The 22,659-nt window shown below is 39.5% G+C and overlaps 1 protein-coding gene across 11 annotated transcripts in view; it reads left to right on the plus strand.

Moving 5' to 3' along the window:
- The first annotated feature begins 6,378 nt into the window (after positions 1–6,378).
- The window catches only part of PPFIA2 (PTPRF interacting protein alpha 2), a 328,207-nt gene continuing 311,926 nt past the window's right edge, over positions 6,379–22,659 (plus strand). For 2 of the 11 annotated variants that reach the window (XM_072037130.1, XM_038181210.2), the window contains exons 1-2: positions 6,380–7,711; positions 17,928–18,178. In XM_072037130.1, coding sequence (XP_071893231.1) covers positions 17,930–18,178 — 249 coding nt within the window. In that variant the 5' untranslated portion in view covers positions 6,380–7,711; positions 17,928–17,929. Of the gene's footprint in view, positions 7,773–17,927; positions 18,179–22,659 lie in introns of all 11 variants that reach the window. The other 9 variants (XM_072037122.1, XM_027451280.3, XM_072037118.1 and 6 more) reach the window with 9 other exon arrangements.

The raw sequence follows: 22,659 nt of genomic DNA on the forward strand, positions 1-22,659 counted from the left end.
GAGAGGGAAGAGGAGGGGAGGAGAGGGGAAAAAGAAAGACCCATAATGCAACAGTAAGAAATAGCCAGTACTTATATATGGTACATCTAAAAAAAAATATCTTGGTAGAGGAAGATTTAAAATCAGATTGCTAATTTTTGGAGTGTAAGCACATCAGTTATTGATTTAAAAAAAAAAAAAAAAAAAAAAGTGATTAAAAACATTATTTTCCATATCTGTGGTGGAGATTTGCCAGCCTTGATGCAGCTCCATAAAAAGCTCAGCATTCTTTGTAACTTATTGCACACAGCAATCAACAAGAGCAGACACTGGGAAGCAGTGCAGGAATCTCCTAAAATACTGACTTTGTATATTGACAGAAAAAGTCATTGTTCTGTCAGGAACTGATAACCTTATTAGTTTTTTTCTTAGCACCAGAAGCTTCTGCTCTCTTAACTGCACCAAAACAGAAGTGGACATACTTTGGCTACAGATGAAAGTGAGTGGTTGAAAGGTGAGGAAACATTTTTAAAGATGGAGTAACAATAAACTGATCAGTTTTTGTGAAAATCTGTTTAACACCCCCAAGTAGGTATTTAACCTATGTGGTTCCTTACACCCCATGCTCTAGCAAATATAAATATACTTTTAAAACAATTGACAAAGCATTTTTACTAACATATTTTAACTACCATCTCTTGTGTGGTTTTTGTTTGTTTGTTTGTTTGCTTGCTTGTTTGTTTTTATCTTGTCACAGGCAGAAGGTGAAGGGTCTTACTTAAGCATATTTTCCTGTATGTCTTCAGTTTGGTATGTTTGCACACAGCTACTGTCAACCAGGAGGTAGTAAGATTCTACAAAGGTCCTTCATCTTATTATTTTTGCTGAGCAGATGAGATTTTTCCCAGTAATAAAACGTATGATAGAATGATAAAATCACAGAATGGCTTGGGTTGGAAGGGACCATAAAGGTCACCTAGTTCCAACCCCTCCACCACGGGCAGGGATGCTACCCATTAGACCAGGTTGTTTACAGCACCATCCAGCCTTGATCACTTCCAGGGATGGGGCATCTGCACCTTTTCTGATCAACCTCTTTAAGTGCCTTGCTACACTCACAGTAAAGAATTTCTTATATCTAATCTAAATCTCCCCTTTTTTAGTTTAACACCAATACCCCTTGTTCTATCTGTTATAAAGTGTTGTTATATTCAAGGAGCATAATTGTCAAACCCCAAGCTTTAACTAATCTAGATTACAGACAACAAACAAACAACTACAAAAAAAAAAAAAAAAAAGAATGAAACTAAGCCATTACATATATGAAAATACATATATGAAAATGCTGAGATTAAGAACTTCTCTTAAAATTCCATATTCCAGTGCATAAAATCTAGAATGAGGAACAGTGTGTATATTTTGACTTTCTCAGAGTAACGTGTCTGGCTGGGGAGACATACTGCCCTGTAGTACTTGCAGTTACCTGATACATACTGCAGTACTTATAGTTACCTGATCACAGACGGATTTTAATCCTGACAAATGTCACTTCTCTAGCAAAACTGAAAGATTTATGACAGTCTAACTAGCTGAACCTATCTCACTGATGTTACACAGAGATGGAGTTTACTGGCAATCTAGTGGATGGAAATCTTAATTTGTATTCTGCTTTGTATGGGTTTAGTGTAAAGTGGTTTGATTTATTTATCTGTAAAATATCCAGACAGCCCATGAAACACCTGTGAGATACCTCATCATGTTGGCATTTCCCTTTTTATCTTTTCCAAATTTGTGATAGAGCAAGAATCCTGGGGTGGAGAGTAGACTTACAACGTCAGTTAGTTAGTTTGTCATAACACAGGCTGTGATGGGAGATTGCCAGTGATGGTAAAGATTGGATAGTTTCATAATGATAAGATCTTTCATCAGCATCAGTTACAGCTCATATTATTCTTCACTGATTCCTCTCATCAACATCTACTTTGTGATCCTCATGCTTCACTTCAGAATTAGTTCCCCCTTCTTTAACACACACTATGTGATGAAGTGGATTATAAATTTGATGACCTTTAACAAATGCATTGTGACCACAAACTTTAAAATGTCTGGAGTATTTCTAAAATCATGACACATTATTTCTTGATCACAGTGGCTATTTTGAGAGTCGGTATGGTTTTCATCCCCAGTGTATGAAAAGGAGGCTCCTTAGCTGCGTAATGTGCATAGGATGTAATTTTCCCTCAAACATACATGGATTTCAGTGACTTCTTAAGATACCACTGCTACCTATTCACATCTACTCCATGCCAATGACAAAGCTCAATTAAGAGAAATATGTAAAGAAACTCCAAAACAGACAAAAAGAAAGCTTATGTCACAAATGGGAGAATATTCTTCTTGGCTTCATGCAGCTCATTGCTTGTATGTATATGTTAAAGATAATTAAAAAAAGTAATTAAATTGTAGTCTGAGAATCTGATAGCATAGCTAACTCCTCTCATTACAGCCAAATGCCACTTTTATTTTTTTTCATGGTGAAAATTTTTGTTACACCTTAAGTATTACAGTAGCTGACAATTAAATTGTTCACTCACCTTGTATGTGACGTTAGTTGCCTGCAACACTTCAACCAAGTAGCATGACACAGTGAAAAACAAGTGGAATGCCAGCTCTTAGACAATGTTCTCAATCATTTCCTGTCAGATCACATAAACTTCACCTTCACATTTCAGGTCTGATATGTGAGTAACTGGGATTTTCAAGTGGATCTTCATCAGCCCTTAAATCATATCTCCAGAAAAAAACATCCTGAAGGAGTGTAGTATGACCAGAAGAGTCTGGTCCAATCAACCTCTCCTTAGACTGGACCTAGAGCCTACTCTGCAGATCAGACTAACTGAGAGAGATAAAAGCTGTCTTTTCCCAGGTGAGGACTTTAGGCTGTACTGAAAGGTGCTAACTATGCTATCAAATTCTCAAGCTTCTCTTTTATTGATCTTTAGTTGGCTTTGAGCAATTTACATCTAAGCTAAAATTATGTCTCTGTTCTAAACTTTCCCCTCACCCCACCACATAGCTGCAGTGGGACATTTTTAAAGTTACCATGATGAATTTTGAGGCCACCTGTGGGATGTTTTTTTGTGTAAGAAAAACAGATTTATGAGAGTCTTCTGGCAAAACACAGTAATCAAGTTATGTCAGGTAAAACCCACAGCTGAAATAGGTAAGAAATTGAAACTGAGGAAATACAGAGAAACCCTTAAAGCTATGATAATATGCAGAGAACCTTTGGGAAATAAGCATGAATGTAATTGTAACGTACAATTGGAATTATAACTCCAATTACATTGGAATGTAATTTATTCACACAATATTACATTTCTTTTTTCCAGTCTCAGTCAAGATCCACTGAACTTTATTTTTGCACTCTTCTCTTAGTCTCTAATGGCTTCTTGATCAAGTGAAGACTCTCTCTAAACCTTGCTGCTTTTTTTCTTCCAACGTAACATTTCTAAGACAGATTCTCTTTTCTCTGTCTTAATCTAAAAATCTAATGCAGGACTTCATCATGCTGTAGTAGTTGTTGCCAGGCTTTAACAAATGAAGTGTTGCATTATCAATATTCAAAACAAGGCTCCAGGAATCACTTTCTCACCCTGTTGTTTTGATCACATCACATATCTTTGCAGCCATTATTACTGCTGACTTCACACCGTATGTTTTGAAAGTAAAGGCAAATCTTTCCAAGTTGCTTGCTCACTGCCCTATTCAATCAGTTATCCCTTGAGAGTACAATGGTGTCAGTTCCCTCTTTCAGCCTTTTCAAAGAAAAAGATTTCATCAGCCTCTACTTTCTCTTTGTGGGAGACAGCATGTGAGAAGGACCTATGGCTAGATTTCCACAGGGCAGGAAGCCAACTTTCAGACAGGTCTTTAAAATATTCTTTCTATGGTAAGATATATATATATATATACACACATTGATATACATACATTTAAATAACCTGGTAAGGAGGACTTCCCTTGGTAATAAAGAGTGTAGTCTCACTGTACTCTTCCTACCTGTTTTTACCAACTTAATTTGTCTCATATAAGTTCATGTGCTCAATACTAGATAAAATAGTGCCAGTTGACAGACTAAGCAATTCATACTTTGGGGCAATTAATAGATTTAGTTGGTATACTCAAAATTTGCTTAAGCAAAACTATGTTTTGGAGATCTGATGGTCAAATTCCCCTTAAGGGAAGACAATTCTCATAATTTAATAGTACATTCAGTCCTTTTCCCTAATAGAGTTTCCACAAGATGTATCTTTATGCTCTTATGCTCTTAAGCTCTTGATCAAAATTATCCATGCAGTAAGCTTTACCAAAAGATGCCCTCTACTATAGGGAGCATTCCCTTATTATGACAAAGCCCAAAGGCCTTGATCCGTGCCGGTGTTATTCCCTTCCCGTCACTTTCCATTTATAGAGTTTTTCCTTCTTCTATCTCATTGACATGAAAAGCCTACAGGCTTGAATAGAAGGAGGCTCCTGTTTAAATTGGTACCACAAAGCACAGGTAATAATTGGCTGCTTCTGCACTATGCAGCAACCTCAGCACTGGGAAACACGATACTTAAGCCACTTAGTCACCTGTAAATCTGGCAACAGAGAAGCGAAGGGCAGGAGGTCAATTAGGACAACACTATGAGTAGCAGTAATAGACTTTCTGTGCTGGGTTTTTGCTTTAACAATTGAAAGGCAGTAGAGAGGATGACCATGAGGAGCTAAGGGACAAACAGGCTTCCCAAAGTATACCACAAATGTTTATAAATCTAATGACAATGAAAGAAGTCTGCCTGTTATACAGCTCTGCAAATAGCTGCCTCTGTGGAACACAGACTGGAATCTTTTCTAAGATAAATGCTGAAAACAACCAGCTTGGGTGAGCAAGGACATTGAGCTCAACTCTCCCATATGGCTGGCAAATGGTTTAATCAATAAGTTGCTGTTTGAAGGAAGGAAAGAAGGAAGGATGTCATCAATGTCACTCACTTTAATCAATACTTTAAAGAAAAGAGTGATATGTCCAGCATACAGATTCTGTTCTAAGAAAAAATATAAATAACAAAAGTAAATAAATAAATGAATAATAAAAAAAAAATAACAGTTCTGTGTTCTAGGGAGTTTAAAGCTGAGAATCCTGATCTGGCATCCATGCGTTACCTTATTGTTCATAAGGTAATGTGTTTCAACCCTGGAGAAAGGTGGAGGGGGCAGAGGGACGATCAGATATGCCCTTCTTTGAAGAAGTTCAGCAAGGTTAGGTGGATCCCTCCTGAACATGCCTGTTCTCTTGAGAGCCTTCAAAGCTGCTTAGTTTTTCCTTGTTCACCTAAAGCAAACCTCAGAGTTGTGAGAGCCATATTTGTAGTTCTCTGATGGACGACAGATCCTGCTTGCAGCTACAGTGTGTTAGGCCTAATGTTAGGTCTAATGGTATGTGTGCTGCAGATGAATTAAATCAGTATAAAGGATTGGAATGGACAAGGACAGTGGCAAAAAGCTACCTGGAACAGTGGCACAGCTGGGAGAGATATTTTACTCTGGCCCTTTGAACCCATGCATTGTGCTTGATGGCCACGTTCTTGAACGAAACTGGTATGGCACCACTACTTCCTTTGCACTTGTTCTTCATGTCCATGTTGGCAACTATTCCCAGCTATTTGCTTTCTGTGATACATTTGTATTCTCTGTGTTTTTCTGTTTTATACAATGCAGTGTCAGGAATGAGCAAGAGCATAGACCAGACGAGCTGCTGAGTGACCGCAGCCTGTGTGGCTCTCTCCCCTCAGCTCCACCTTTCTAAGGTGGGTGAGGTGAGGTTGGACTTCTGAAGCAACGTAATCAGTCCTGTGTGGGATATATATATATTTCTGAAATATTTGGGGCAAGAATGAAGTTTGAGTAGTGGTTGCAATGCTGTCAAACCGTGAGTTCCTCAATTTCAAACTGACACCTTGAAAACCTCGATTTTAAATCGTTTTCTGGTACTCATGTATTACGCTCCCCATTCTACCAAGGCCTGCTGCCATCATCCCCTCTGCCCACCCCTCACTCCCAGTCGGAGCAGCAGTGGAGGGGAGCAGAAGGCCCGGGGCAGGAGCGACCACGGGCACCAACGAGTGGCAATGGGCAACAAGGGGCGTCAAGGGGCACCGTGGGGCTCCCTCACAGAGCCGGGGGCCTGCAGAGGGCCGGGGGCGCCAACGGCCGGGCACGCGCCCGCCCCTCGCCCCTCCTAACGGTCGCGGGGAGCGGTCGCGCTGAGGGGAGGCGAGGAGACGTCGCTCTCCGGCTAGGGTCGCGCCCTCGTGTCATTTTCTTTATATATATATATATATACATATATATATACGTATACATACACATATATAATTTTAAAGAAGGAGTGGGTGTGAGGGATCTAGCGCCGCGCGAGCCGCGAAGCAGCGGCAGCTGCCTCCGGGGAGCCGCGAGCGTGAGGCAGGGGCAGCAGACGCGATTACTTCAGAATTTATTTAAGGACTGGTGGAAACCACTGCGGCGGCTTCCAGGGGAAGTCCCCGCCGACGAGGAGCGCGCCCAGCCCAGCGGCGCCCGCAGCCGCCCTCCTTCCCTCCCTCCATCCATCCCTCCCTGCCTCCCTCCGCCGCCCCCGGCCATCGCCCGCTCCCGCCCGCGGCGGTGCCTCACGCCCGGGCAGCGGGCTCGGGGGCCGCTTGCCCACGCCTGGCATTGCCGAGTGCGCAGCGTTAATTCCGTGCCTGGGCTGCTGGGCTGCAGCACATACTCATTCCCGCTGCTTTGTCGCGGTGGGAGCGCAGCAGATGGCAGGGTTTAAACACCACACGCCCGACTAGACGAGATGTAGTGCCGCTCGCCAAGCGCTCGCTGTGGAGGAGCCCCGTGTGCCGCCCGGCTTTTTTTACACACGCATCGCCCGGCACTGGGGCAGGACGGAGCCGGGCAGCCGGTGGGCGGCAGCGATGGGGGCTCCTGCCGTGGGGACACGACATGCCGTGGGGACATGCCGTGGGGGCTTGCTTTTACTGCTGCCCCGCAGCGCCCAGCTCAGCCCCGGCACGGTGCCTGCCAGGCGGCGGTGGGCAGCGGCAGAGGGTTTCTCGCTGTGAAGCAGAAAGCCGCGGTCGCTTTTCATCACGCAGTCGTGCGTGCGTGTGGACCTCAGTCACGCGCGGAGGAAGAATTAGCCTGGGAGGTACTGAAGGACCAGGGGAGCCGGATAGCACTCGGCTAAGTTTAACAAAAGATGAGAAATAAAAGAAAGATGCTTTCGCCCTGGCCCCTCCCCACTGTAATATCTTGCCTCCAGCTGCAAAGATGCTGTTGCTTGAAAGGGGCTGCTGGAGCTTTAAGAGCCGCTCCCCCCCCTCCTGCTCCTGACAATGGTCTGAGCCGAGCTCTGCTTCTCAAAGCAAAATTTGTAATATGCCATTTTTCCTATGGATGCTTCTCCTCTTGGCTGCTGACGAAGTGACCGAAGAAAATGCCGAGGTGCCAAGCAGCCAGTCTTGCCGGAGGACGAGTGCGGGGGCTTGGGGTTTCTCGGAGCAACGCCTGTGTCACCATTGCTAGGAAGATGCTCCAGGAGTGCTCGGCTGTGTGAGTCCCCGCTCGAAGCCGGTGGAGACTGCGGTTGTTATTGATCAAGTGAAATAGCAGACGCCGAAATAAAAGCCACTAGGTACTGAACCCTCTATTTCTGAGTTAGACCTTCCCTCCATAGCTCCGACATCCTCTGGGAGGTGAGGTGCAAATGCAAAATCTTGCAATTTGCCTCTTGCTGTAGTGTGCGTTGTATTATTTAAATGTGTTTCTGTAATGGGAGTTGGGAGTTGGGGAATTTCAGAGTAAAAATCATGAAGGTAACTTCTTTTCTGTTGATGTGATTGAGGGAGATACGACACAAAGAACAAATAGTTGAAATGAGTCCTTTATTTAAGGTACCATTGTTGATTGCCCCTCCTATGTAGAAGTGCAGGATGCTTCTGTTAAAGGTGATATCATAGTTTAGTGATGACTGGCAGGTAAGGAGTTAACTAGGAGGAGGAATATGCGTGTAATGCAACTCAGACAATAGGAAGGATTTTCCTTATGGAATTACTCTGCTGCTTTAGAGCGATCTTGCTGAGAACATTTGAAAAGACATAATCGCGGAAAGAAATGGTTTTATTAGCCACAGTGTCTGTTTAACAATTTGGAAAAAAAAATAGCTTGTAAATGCAAAATATCCAGAATGATCCAATGAAATGAGTTTTCAAGCTGATGTCACTATGGACCGGCTAGAATATATGCTAGTTAGATTTCTACTTATCTTTCCTGCAGCAAAATTATAAGTAACTTGAAATGACTCCTCAACCTTGGTGTGCAAATCAAGCAGCTGAATATACAAAAAATAATAATAAATAAACACCAAGCTTTTAAAACCAATTGTGGACAAAAAGGTGAAGCAATAAAATTAAATTTACATCTAAGGTGGTACATCTAAGGTGGTAGCCTTCAAGGTGAGCAAAATGAATGCTTGCCTAAGAGCCTTTGTCAGGCAGTAGCCAAGTATTACTCTGTCTTCTTATTCTCAGACCTTGCACAACTGAAAGAAGTCCAGCTGGTAAATTACTCCCAGGCTACATGCAAATGTAGAGATGTTTGTTATAGAATTCGTATTTAAAAAAAAAAAGTAATTCCGAGACTCTTGGACAAACGAGAGAAGATATCAAATAGGGTGGGGTCCAATGAGAAGAAAGATGACAACTTTGTCATTTTCCACCTTTACAACTTATATATCACAGACAATTCAAGTAGTTTTCGGAAAAGTCAGTACTGGGGATGCACTTTCAAACCTGGTCCATACATGATTATCAGCATCTGCAGATAGAAGATACATGAGGATTGCTATCAGTTTAGTTAGCAATGCCTTATATAACAACTCTAACTAAGGGTGGGCATACGCTATGCTGTTTGTTGCAATTTTTGCCCATTTACTCATCTGAAGGTCTAAACTGAGCTTCAGAATTCCTAATTGAACTAATATTCAGTTCACTCTTAGTGGAGACATCATGCAGCTAACCCTATAGATTGGTTTTGACATTTTTTCATACCAGCTGAAAAATCTTTAATGCAATGACAGTGAATCACATCCTTTCCCCTCACTCATTTTAAACAGTGGTTGCTTTTTGTCGGTTGAATGCTTTGTGATTAGAGAGAAATCTTGGTCATGATTTCTCATAATATTGTAGGCTCTAGTCCAATAAAATCCAGCATGCTCCCTTATCAAGTGTAACATACATGTGTATTCTTTATGCTCCTCTTTGGAAGTAGTAAAATGACAGGAGGTTGATGTCTTGTCTTAGTGACTCCCAACCATCTATATAAACATATACAAACCCACTAAAGTCCATGATAGAATTGTCATGAACTTAAGCAGTTGGGCTTCGTGCAAATGTTTGGAGAAAACACTGAAATAGGAACCAATCAGCCTGGAAAGAATAGATTTTTCCATGATTTTCGTAGTAGATACACAGTGGATGAGGAAGAGTGTGTATTTAGAGAACTTTAATATGCTTCACAGGCTGCCATTGTGTAAGCATGGCTGTGATACCTGAGCACTTCTGGTCTAGAAATACTATTAAAATAAGTACATAAGCTTGAATTGGCTTAATTGTTTCTAAGTAGAAGAATGCCATGGTTATTACATTGCCTAACTGTCAGTCTCTTTCTAGGTCCACATGTGCTATGTGGATTTTAAGGGAAGCAGTAATTTGTCTGTATCCTGCTTCTTCTTCAAAAGCCCTCAGAGGGGGGTGAGATGGTTGAAGGTGCTGCACAGGTTCGGTATCTGTTGAAGTTTCTGAGAGCTGTGGGCACTTCATGTGCTTCCTGAGCAAGGGAGTTGTCACGTATGCTCTGTGCCTTCTGAGGACCCTGAGAGAGTGTTTGTGTATTAAAGATAAAATGCTGATGACTTAAAAAATATATATATTGCATTGAGGGATTGTTTTACTTACATTTAGAATACCTGGTAAAAAGGTAAATGTTTTACTGCAGAGATACCAACTTCAGTATTAGTGGAGTTTTTATTTTTCTTTTTAAAGAAAAACACGTTTGAAAAGTCTTCTTATGGTTGACTTGGATTATTCAAGCATAGTTTAAGCTATATTACTACAGGGCAAGTTATCCTTTTTCTGGAGAAGTAACACAATTTTTTTATTTCCATTGAATGAAGATATATGCAATGCATATTTAGGTATTAATGAAGCATCTGTCACCCTTTCCCTCCACTCCTTCCTCTTTTTTGCAGTCCTGGCCACATGGAAGTGTTGCAAAGGATAATGTGCACAGAGACTTATTTGGTTTTCATCAACATCTGTGGTCTTGGAGATGTGGGACAGAGGTGTTTAATCCACCACTTGCAGTTCCTGCACAACCACTGAAACAAATTCCAACTCCCTCAGTGTTCTTTCTGGGATGGTTGTGTTCCCTCAGGTGTAACTCAGTATGCCGTCACTCATACCCTGACAGAGTGAGATAGGTGTCTGGCCTGTTCCTCACCTACTCTTGAGGAACAGGATGCTTAATGAAAGTTTTTCTCATCCCTTTTCCTTCCTCTCCTTTCTGGCTCAATTTTCTGGGGGCAGCAACCCAGAGTTCTCCTCACGTGTCACAGAGCTGTATGGTCTTGCTAATAGATGGTTGGGCACCACTGCTTAGTTATAATTTGAGATATCAAGCTAGGAAACCGACATGAATGCCTGAAGTAGTCTTTCTTAATCTTTTTATCTTCCTTTAATATGACCAGAGTCTTGGTACAAAAGTCCTTAGTAAATAACTTCAGTGGGAATTTACTCAGACTCCACAAAGCTGACTCCTCATAGCTGGTTATAAATTTCTGAGTTTAATCTATTTAACACCAGGAACTTTATTAATTTATTTATTTTTAAGAAAGAATGGTGTTAGGAAGTTTTTTGGTTTTGTTCTTATTTTCCCTGACAGGAATATGTGTCCATATTTTTATTTCTCTCTAATGGAGTATTCAGAAAACTTCCTAGATGTACTGAGTACATCATGCCCTTATTTATATTATAAATGTTGACTTTATATTCAGACCTCAAATAAGAACATCTTTGGTGTTTGAATTCTAGGGAAAAATATTTATGTACTTTTTCTTCTTTTGTGATTCTAGAAAGTAATATACCAATTAACTACTGTCATTCCTTACATAGGTGTTCCCCTGCCAAGCTAGGCTTCAACAGCTTTTCAATCTTTATTCTGAAAATATTTTTTTGTTATTTGCTTTACTGGGTAGCTGAAAAGTGTAAAGCATTAAACTCTTTTTTCAAACTTTTATTTTGTTTGAGGCATTTGAATAAGTAAAACCAGAAAGCAAGTAGGGCATATTGAGCTACAAGACTTTTCAAACTTTAAGTTTACAATTTTCTAAGACATGGCAATTTATCATCCAGTGATAAATCAGTGGTAATTGTTTATTCTTCTTGTGTATGTTTTCTGACAAACAGCAGTTACCTGAATTTCCTTTTATTTTCTTCTTTTTTTTTTTTTTTTGAAAATGTGACCATACTCATGAATACAATGAGGTGAGCCACAACGTGGAGTTGTTGGGTTGTTGTGTTTTTTGTTTTTGTTGTTTGTTTAGATTTATTTCAAATTTCTCTTCAGCCTCATTTAAGTGTATATTAAATTTCAGAATATCTATGGTAAATAAGTAAATTCTTTGAACTTAAAGCTATCTCCAGAAACATGGAATTATTCAGTGTAGAAGAGGCCTGTGGAGATCATTTGCACCAACTGCTTGCTCAATGCAGGGACAATGTCAGAATAAGATCAGGTTGCTTAGAGTAAGTTTGGACAATAAAAGAAAAGTCAGCAATTATCTTACATTTCTGAAGTTTAGGGCAGAGATTTGTATACATCAGCTTTGCTTCTATTTCATCCAAGTACCTGAAAATTGTAACACAAGTTACTTTGCAACTTAGAATTGTGGCAATGCAATTCAAGTGTTCTGTTGCAAGCTTCAGAGAAGGGATTCTGATGCTCCGTGCACATAGCTGTTTGTGTTTGCTCATCCCCCATTTACTGTAACTGTCAGCTCTGAATTCTTTTTCCCTAACAGGACTCATCAGAGATATGTAATGGTAATTGCCTTGTAGTGTATTATTAAAAGGAATATTACCCTAGGTAATAACAAAAATCTTAATACAGCAGCTGGCACATACAGACCAAATGGAGGCATTAAAATACATACAAAGACTAGATGAACTTATTTTTGTGTCTGAATTTCAGTGAAAACATGAACTTGAATGAGAAACTAACAACCTATCATGTTGTCCAAAAAAAAAAAAAAATTTAAAAAATCAGAAATGTGCAGAGATGGAAAACTAAAGCCTGAATCTGCTGGGGCTATGTCTGTACAGTTATATGCAGCCAGTAGCATGGCAAGGGAGCAGGAGTTCAAAGCATGGGCTTATAAGCATAAAAAGAAAACAAGAAATAGCCAGATGTCAGTTTATAACTGTATTTAGTCCATTCAAAAGTCCTGGTTTAGAAAATCAAGACCTATCAGCACACCCAGTCTTTGAAGAAGCTAAGAGTGGTGGCTGAAAAGGGAGTTTACCCATGGTCCCCATTTTAACCTCCTGAGTTCTGTTCTGGGTGGAATTAATAATCTTACATGGATTAACATAAATTATATACTTGAGACAAGTAACTACTGGACATGCATGGATCTGTTCTTCCTGAACTGTATCTAGATCCAGTAGGTCTGGCATGCATCTGACCTGTCTATTTAAAAAAAAAAAAAAAAAAAAAAAAAAAAAAAAAAAAAACACGATGCCTGCATATGTAGTGAAATGTATGAGATATATCAAAACTTCTGTAAACTCATGGATCAGGCACAAAAATGCATGTGGCACCTTAGGTCTAAAACACAATAGAAGTGGGCCTGCCAATTTTTCTGAGCCTTTAAGAACTTCAGCTTTGAGTGTAATTGTGTCTTCTCCATAAATACAGTTGAAAAAGACATATATTTTTCACAGAAAGAATGACTATTGTTGGTTATTTTACTAGAGAAATCACTTTAAGGGTTTAATGTTCAAAATCTTTCTTGTGTAAGATACACGTTAGCCTAACACAGATTTGTAGTCCATGATTAGTGGGTCGAGAGTAAGTAGTTATAGTGATGCCTTCTGATTTCAGTCTATGAAATATTTCAGTTGATTATATTATGAAACCAGAATAGAAAATTGTTGGGGTTTAGGGTTTTTTAATCACCAGCTTTAGGTTTAAAATTGAAAATTACTTCAAAGGGAAATCAGAACTTGCCCACTATCCCAATTGGAAATTTAAAAAAATAATTACAACTACTCAGGGTGTGACCATATAAACAATCAGACCTAACTGTTCAGAGAAATACTATCTTTATTTTATGTTTTAATGTAAATTCCACAGTTGTTTCCATCTGCATTGTGTTGGTTTGTATCTTTCTGTGCTTTCGGTGCGTGCAAACTAAATTCCTTCCAGCTATAATTAACCTGGAAGCTTGCTCTTAAATGTAATGCCCTGACCCCACGTGTGAACCACATCATCATGTGGTTAACCATGGGTTGGCTAATACTTGTGCACCATCAGAAGGCTCTGGAAACTTCAAGAATTCATACAACTCCCTGACATGATTCACTTACTATATAAAGAACCAAATGCATATGAGCCTCAGCTATTTGTCCTCAGCTGCCAATCTTCTACTACTAAATTGTGATCAGTCTGTTTGTTGACACTTCCTCCTCTATTTACTTTTGTCAGTTTAGTGTCCTTTCTCTGCTTTACCTGCCCTATCTTTTGTTGCAACTGCCCTCACTGAACCTTGCTTATCTTTTTTACTCTTTTTTTTTTTCCATGTCTTTAAAATTCTTCAAATATTCACAGTATTTTGATTCTTCTATCAAGCAGAAAGTTTATAAAGGGTGCAATAAGGTCCTGGGGAAATGGCTCTGTTCTTAAACATGTGCTGGAAGAGGGCCAGCATTTCATGGGAATAGTGTTAAATGGTGGCAGCCTCAGGACATTGAAAGCATCCCATCTGCTGGCAGGTATGAGAGTGATAAATGCCAGATAACGTTTAAAAAAAAATGTTTTTCTAAAGGCAATAAGATACAAATCATTGTAATTTGGGCAGCATTGCATATATTTCTTTCATGAAAAGCTGCAAGAAATCTTTGTTTGGGAGCCCCATAACAGACCTGCAATTATCTGAATTTTTGCTACTGTTTTCTGGGTTGATGACCCAGAAGAACTCTTTGGATTGGATTTTGAACTGGATTTCCTTCAAAGTTGTTCCTGTGTTCCCACTGTTGCCTCCCAGAAAAGATCCATGTGGGGACAGGCAGGATTCCCCTTTTTCCTGCTCCTCACCACTGCAAGCATTAATACATCCTTTCTGTCACACCCTACCAGCACTCCAGATCTGGCCCAGCTTAGCTTCCAGCTTTTCTATATTGGCTTTCAGCTGAGCATGGGGAAAGGATGTATGTGGTTCCGACGGAACAATGGCATTGATCTCCAAACAGTGAGAAAGCAATGTACCTCACCAATCTGAATGCAGGAACTGCTGTACCTTTTAAAGATTCTCCCGGGGCTGTGAGCTGTGGGAGAAAACTTCCAAATAGCAACTGCCTACATCAGGATCTGCTCACCTGCTCCCTGCCTCCTCTGCGGTCTTACTCACAGCCCAAGTTAGTTACTTGTGCCATGTCAGGATAATGCAGCCCAGGCTTTCAAAATAAACACAGTGTTTCATCTACCCCCCCCTTGAATGCAGCAGCTTGCAGGGAGAAGGCGTGTCAAGAACAGTCAACTTGTGGTTTCCATGACTGTCCCACAACCCTGTATACATGTGACTTCTCACATTCCCTTAATGACTATAGGAGGAGATTTTATTTCTATTTTGAGAAAGGTGCTAAGATGGCAACAGGTATGTAGGCAACTGCATAGAGGTTTCCCTACCTGTTTTCCTCAACACAGCAATGTTGAAAAAGTGTGAAAAATTGCACTACTGCATATGAGCAGTGGTAGTGCATACCATGCCATTCAGACCATAATCCTCATCTGCATGTGCAGGACATTAGAGGTAGTTCCTTGAATCGTCATTCAGAGTACACCTGTGAGAATCCCCTGAGGCAAGATATGTGCCCCATGAGACGTTGATGTGCCGTCATGAGGCAGGGAAGGTTCAATGACTGTCTGAATTATGCCTTGATCTTTTCTTGAAGAATGGGCATGCAGAGACTTTGGTCTCTGGCCACCCGATACATCCTGGAAAGGTTTGATTAAACTTAGAAAGCGGCAGGTGGCCTTGGATGTTTTATCACTCCCTTTGCTCACTGTCAACTTGACCATCCCAAACTGGTTAGCCACAGGTGGCACCTGGGTGTAGGCACTCCAGAGAGTGATGGCCACATCGAGTGAAATGTCCTCCCATGACACATGAGGATCATGGAGGTGAGACAATGCCGGTAGTCCCACATCTCAAGATATGTGTGGACAGTGGACATAAAGTTACATCAGCACAAATTCCCAAAAGCTGGGAATTTTACTCTGCAGGCAAACTGAAGTGTAGGAGGATGGGTACTAGTTCATTCTGCTGGTGCAGCTGCAGAATTTATCTGTGGTGCCTCACAGTACACACTGTCCATGCTCAGAAGACAGAGTGGCAGGAACCATGAAAATCAATTTCTAATGGTGCAAATGTTTTTAAATATGAAGCTTTTTATGGTGATGGAGGCACTGATGTATTAATATCATCTCAGTATGAAAGGATGTTGTGGTGCATCCTAGTGGAGCCTACAGTTTCAGAAAGGAAAAGGTTTCTGGGGTAGAAAATTTTGAAGCTCATGAGTAATGGAGATACGCAGCATTGGATCAGGTAATCCTGAGTAAATTTACCTGACCCTTTTATTGGAGATACAAGGAACTTCAGCATGTATCACTTTAAGCTATTATCTGCTTCTCTTGCACCTAATTAATTGCTAAACTGTAGAATAGCCACAAACAACATTTACCTTGCCTCCATAACAGACATTTTAAAAACAGGATTGAGACCAACCTGAAACTTCAGTAGTGAAGCTATTGCCTATGAAAGCTGTGCAGTAGTAGCTGATAATTCATGCTGAAATACCAGTGTTTGGTGCCAACTTCCCTCGTTATCACATCTGCTGAAGAACTGAAAATTAATACTAAATTCTGCATTAACATTCTGAATATGACTGAGACCAGCTAATCCTAGTGAAGTTATGTTGATTTTCCAGAAGATCTTAGCAGCAAGCATTGTTAGCATAAGGATTGTTTGTGATTTAATGATGGTAAGAAGAGTTACTTTTAATGAATTAAGTATATTGTCTTAGCTCTTTTTTTCCCTGTTGTATGGAATGTCTTTAATTTGTCATCATAGGATGGCTTGGGTTGAAAGAAACCTTAAAGATTGTTTAGTTCCAACCCCCCTGCCATGGGCAGGGATGCCACCCACTAGTTCAGGTTGTCCACAGCCTTGTTCAACCTGGTCTTGAACACAGGACCAACTCACAGACCAAAAAGGTTACATTCTGTAACATCCAGAACATAACAGCCATTTTTCATAATTTTCACTGTCACAAATTCAATTTTCCTACTTTGGGAAAGCAGACCAGATTTAAGAGTACATAGAGCTAACAGTCATATGAGGTTGTGAAATTGTGAGAATCTCATATGACGGCACACTTAACAATAGAAGTACATCAACAACATGTAAACAACAAAGTTTACATCTATAAGAACCACAGCAAACATGTACATAAGGATTTTAACTTCCACTAGATGAATGAAAAGCACCTTTGTCCCACTTGGGTTTCCGGGAGTTGCTTACAGTATGAGAATTTTCAGAAATTAAGACTCAACTATGTAAAAAGTTGTCTGCTTTATGTAGTCATACTAGAAAAACAACTTCTGATTCTTAGGGTAACTTTCTATTTCTATAGTAGATGCCATCTATTACTAATACAATCTTTTATTTGATTTTTCTTTTTTTTTTAATCTAAGCTTTGAGAGCTGTCACATTTTGTGATTGTTTGTTTGTTTTTTCCATCTGATGAATGCATTATCTCTTAGCATAAGCATCTCCCCATATACATTCTAAGGTTTTGAGATTTACATTATCTTTATAAATGATGAATGGGACTAGGTAATACTACTTGTACTGCTTGGGACTGTTCTTACGAAATAACAGTGATTCTCTCCCTAGTAATTCAATTTGCATAAGATATCACATGGATGGTAATTAGCAGAGGGTTTCTAGTTCTTGACCTCTTGCTGAACAAGCTCACTGGAGAATAATTTCCCCTGAGGGTGGGAATAAGTAGATAGAAAAATAGATTAACCTGGTATTGTTAAGGCAGCATGATACTGGATCAATGGTTAGCCTGAGATGTACTGTAGAAATGCCTAGAGCAAGAAAAAATCCAGCAATTAATAGCAACTACTGGCATCAATGCCAACAATTCAGCAACGATATAAAGTAAGAGAGGGAGGCTGCAATTGCAGAGGAGGTCTTTTTTGTCACTTTTAAATAGTGCTATTTACAAAACTACTAATAATTTAAAATATTCTGTTACTCTCCATCTTCATCCAGTCCTTCCTTCGGTTTAGGATGCACATTCAAAATGTTTGCTATGTGGAATTAGTCACTTTATCTAATTGCTATCTATCGACCATCTGATTAACATTGAAAGCACAAAGTTTAGATGAGGGAACAGTGCAGTAATCTACTAACTGTATCCATGTGGCAGAGTTAATTCCTCTTATGAAATCCCCTCAAATATTTTTTCTACTGAGGAGCTTTTTCTTGATTTGTATTTTTAAAGAGATGATGTGCGAAGTGATGCCCACGATAAACGAGGACACCCCGATGAGTCAACGGGGGTCCCAAAGCAGCGGCTCGGACTCGGATTCTCACTTTGAGCAGCTGATGGTGAACATGCTGGATGAAAGGGACCGTCTCCTTGATACTCTTCGGGAGACACAGGAAAGCTTGTCACTTGCACAGCAACGCCTACAGGATGTCATCTATGACAGAGACTCCCTCCAGCGACAGCTTAACTCAGCACTGCCTCAGGTATGTAGCTTATTTTTTTTATTATTTTTTTAGGTTCACCATTTTTCTAGTTAATCATTGACTTTAACCCTAATCCATATGTATTCCTTGAGGGCCAAATTCTGCTCCCATTGAGGTCGGCTGCAGAACTCCTATGGATTTAGTAGTATCTGGCTTGCCCTCTTTGGGACCTATCTTCTCTTCAATGTTGTGAGCAGGAGTAATGTTGTTGACTCCAAGGAGAGCAAGGTGGAAGCCTATAGCTACTGGTTCTTTTGGCTGTTGCTCTAGCACTTAAAAGAGATTAGGGATCTTTTAAATTAAAGATCTAATTGTGGGAATGAAGAAAAAAGAATAAGGAAATTTCCTACAGACTCTATTCCAGATAAGAGTTTTTAACTAGCATTACACCAAATAAAATTAGTTTATGTAGGTCGAATAAAGTACTACACACAAAAGGAAAACCAACTGGCATTTTCATATTTTTGTTCAATTTTAAAATATAAGTATCATTATATAAAATTCCTTTTGTCTCTTTTAGGAACTGAAAATACATTACTTCAGTTAAATAATAATATGATGCTATACTTCAGCCCTTTATTTCAGTATAAAATTATTTTGCATTAGTATTAAAAACAGAGAAATATAAGAGTTCAGCCGACATATCTGCCCTGAGGTTTCAAATACACCATGTGTCAAAAAGCAGTTTTTCTCCATGTTATTTTCTTTGCATTTCCCGACTGTCTCTTGCTAGAGGGTTTGATTGTAACCCTGAGAGCCTGGGCATAGATGTATACCTGTTAGACAGTGACTAGAGAGACAGACAGAGAGAGGAAGCTGTATGATTGTAAGAAGAAGGTGGAAAGGATAAACTGAATCAGTAAGTACGTTCTTGAAGACAGAAAAGGATAAAGGCACCCAGTGGAGCTGGAAAGGGAAACAGTTGCTTAAGGACTTACCAGAGAAAGATATTGAAATACCACAGGATAGGACTGAAAAGGAGAGACTGTAATCATTTGAAAGTATTGGTTTTGCACCTCAAGCACTATCTTCAGGCAACAAGAATGGCTGCACGTGGCTTGGGTCAAAGAAAAAGGAGCAGCAATGATCCTGATATACAGTAAAATCAATGGGTTTTGCTTGTTTGTTTTTCTCAAATTTGTAGGCAATTGACCCTTTCTATTTCTATTTCTATTCTTCATAAAATAATGTAAAAGAATAAGCAAAAAACAGCATATATTACTTATTCTAAGTTTTCTTGCAAGAAATATGAAGAGAGAGGTTATGCATTTGTGAACCTCCCTATTCAGTGTGCTGCTTAGTACAGAGGCACTCACTATTGAGCCCATAATGAGGTGTTCCTATTGAGTGCTAGCAGGTGTCTAAGCCTTCATGTTTATGTGCCTCACAAAAGCAAAACTCTTGCTAAAATCTAGGTGATTAGGTAAGGAAAATAATGTTCAGCAGCAATGTGATACAGTACGTAAAACAAACAGAAACTTTAAGGAACTAGAACATGATGTGATTTTAAATTTTAAAACTTCTAGTAAATGTTGGTGGTGTATGGCTTTGAACTGTAGGGCTCTGCAGTCCGTACAAGTAATTTATTTGTCAGGCACACACTTAGCATTTACGCCAGGCACACTTCAGGCAGTATACATAAGTAGAGATGCAAGGTTACCATAGAAGAAACTGTATGACATACTGCTTACACTTCAAAAAAGAACCAGATTTTTTTTTCCCCATCAATTAGATAGTCTAGATCTTCATGTAAGTAATTCAGTTCTGTAAAAATCTGTTTTTATAAATACACAACACTGGCTTAGTAACACAGTATTCTCATAATATAGTCTTCCAAGAAAATAACTTGCATGACTGCCATGTTGTTTAGCTTCCTTTCTGGACCTGGGAAATCCTACATAGTACTTTTATCATTTTCTTTTTTGTTTAAGGTGTTATGAATAGCAAGTTTGCTGTGTTAGCTGCTTGACTGAGATCTATGACAAAATGCTACCAGGTACTTTTATTATTGAGAGGAAGAATTCTGTGTTCACTCCATTTAGAAGAATACACAAGTACTCTATATGATAGAATCATAGAATCATTAAGGTTGGAACAGACCTTCAAGATCATCTGGTTCAATCATACCCCTACTATTAGTGATGACTATTATTATATTATTTTATATAAAGTAACATCTAATGAGTCTTGCTTTATCTGAATATATTTCTTTTATCTCTTGATTTCTTGAGAGGTTTTCAAAACAATTATTTCTTAGCATTTTTGTAGTGCTTTGCATCTAGAAAGTACATATTGACACAGTTATGTTCCAACACTTTTTTGTTAGGGCACTGATTTTTTTTTGTTATCTTAAGAAACATTTGAAAATATAGAATGAATCATGGAATCATAGGAAGGTTTGAGTTGGAAGGAACCCTAAAGATCATCTAGTTCTGATACCCTTGCCATGGACAAGGACACCTTCCACTAGACCATGGTGCATAAAGCTCCATCTAACCTGGCCTTAAACACTTCCAGGGAGAAAGAATTCACAGTTTCTTGGGGTAATCTGTCCCAGTGCCTCACCACCCTCATAATGAAGAATTTATTTCCTATATATAATCTAAATCTACCTTTTTACTTTAAAGCCATCACCCCCTGTATTTCTACATGCCCTTGTAAAAAGGCCCTCTCCAGGTTTCTTGTAGACCCCTTTTAGCTAGGAAGGCAGCTATAAAGTCTCCCTGGAGCCTTCTCTTCCCTAGGCTGAATAACCCCAACTCTCTCAGCCTTTCTTCATAGGAGAGGTGCTCCAGCTCTCTGATAATTGTTGTCGCCCTTCTCTGCACTCAATCCAGGAAGTCCATGTCCTTCTTGTGTTGGAGGCCCCAGAGCTGAATGCAGTACTGGAAGTGGCATCTCACAAGAGATGAGGGGAAGTAGAGGGGGAAGATTATCTCACTTGACCTGCTGGCCACACTTCTTTTGATGGAACCCAAGATATGGTTGTTGCTTGCAACTGCAAGCACATATTGCTGAGCGATGTTGAGCTTCTCATCAGCCAACACCTCCAAGTCTTTCTCTCCGGAGCTGCTCTCAATCTATTCCTTGCCCAGCCTGTATTTGTGTTTAGGTTTGCCCTGATCTAGTTGCAGGGCCTTGCAATTGGGCCCACTTCTGAAGCCTTAGTGAAGCTATGTTGGCTGTCGCCAACCACTTTGTTTTCCATGTGCTTTCATTTCCAGGAGGATTTGCTCATGATCTTTCTGGGCACAGAGGTGAAACTGACAGGCCTGTTGTTCTGCTAGTTTTCCTTTTTCCTGTTTTAAAAATGGGGGTTATATTTTCCTCTTCCAGTCAGTGGGAACTTCTAGCTTTCCTTGCCTGATCCCTGGCTACTTGAACAATGTCTCTGTATTCCTCCCAGGTATATTAAATATGGAGGTTGGGATAGTAGTTAATGCTGTTACAGCTACAGTTGGAGCCAAATACTATAACCAAAATGCAAACTATGTGTTTAGATGGCTCTAAGTTTCTATAGTATTTTGTACTGCAACAGGGGAATGTATAGTTATCTATTTATTTCAATTTTGAGTTACAGATATTTAGTTTTCCTGTTATATTGCTATAATTGAAATATTGTTTAGTTCTATTAGATTAGCAGTCATAACCTTATGAACATCTATGTTTAACAGAACAGATGTGTTTAAGGAAGGAGGAAAAAATGAGCAGGCAATTACAGACCAATTGGACAAAATGTAATTACAGAGAAGACTTTAAAATTTATTTTGGAGGAAAAAGTAATAATAAGTCAAAAAGTTAATGTAAAATTGTGACAAGGATTTGCCAAAATTATCTTTATACAGAGTAACTGAATATCACTTTTTGCTACCTCAAGTGTTAGACTAGGGAACTATTACATCCCTAAACTAGCTATCTTCTGAAGTGGCCACTACTTCTTCTGAAGTAGTCACTTAAATGACTACATTTAAGTTAGTTAGGTAAACAATAAATGACAGATAGGAAAAAATGTCACTTATAGTAGACATTGACAGGATGAAAGGAAGTTGGTAGATTCAATTCATTAAGAATCATTAAGAATATGTTTGGGGATCAATTTTTGTTATTAATTTGAACACAGGAAATAGGAGCAAGACAGTAGAAATTTTAGATGACAAAATTATGTCAAATATTCAACTAAGAGAATGAGCATGATATTACAGTACAACAAGAGTAATAAGGTAGGATGAAATAGCACAGTATGAAGATGAGGACCCTATCTCTAGCAGTTAATAAAGATAAAATATGTTCTGGCCTTTTATTTAGAGAGGGAAAATACATATTATAGAATGATTGTAGGCAACTATTGAGAGGTGAGTGTGAATGAAGCAAATATAATTTGGTGATGCATTACATAAAAGATTTGTATTAGAAATAGGCAAGTGTTATTGAACCAAGGGGTGGTTTGAACCTTATTGTCTGTGTTTTTGGCTCAGTAGTGA

Source organism: Anas platyrhynchos, chromosome 1 (assembly GCF_047663525.1).
Source record: "Anas platyrhynchos isolate ZD024472 breed Pekin duck chromosome 1, IASCAAS_PekinDuck_T2T, whole genome shotgun sequence".
NCBI lineage: Eukaryota > Metazoa > Chordata > Aves > Anseriformes > Anatidae > Anas > Anas platyrhynchos.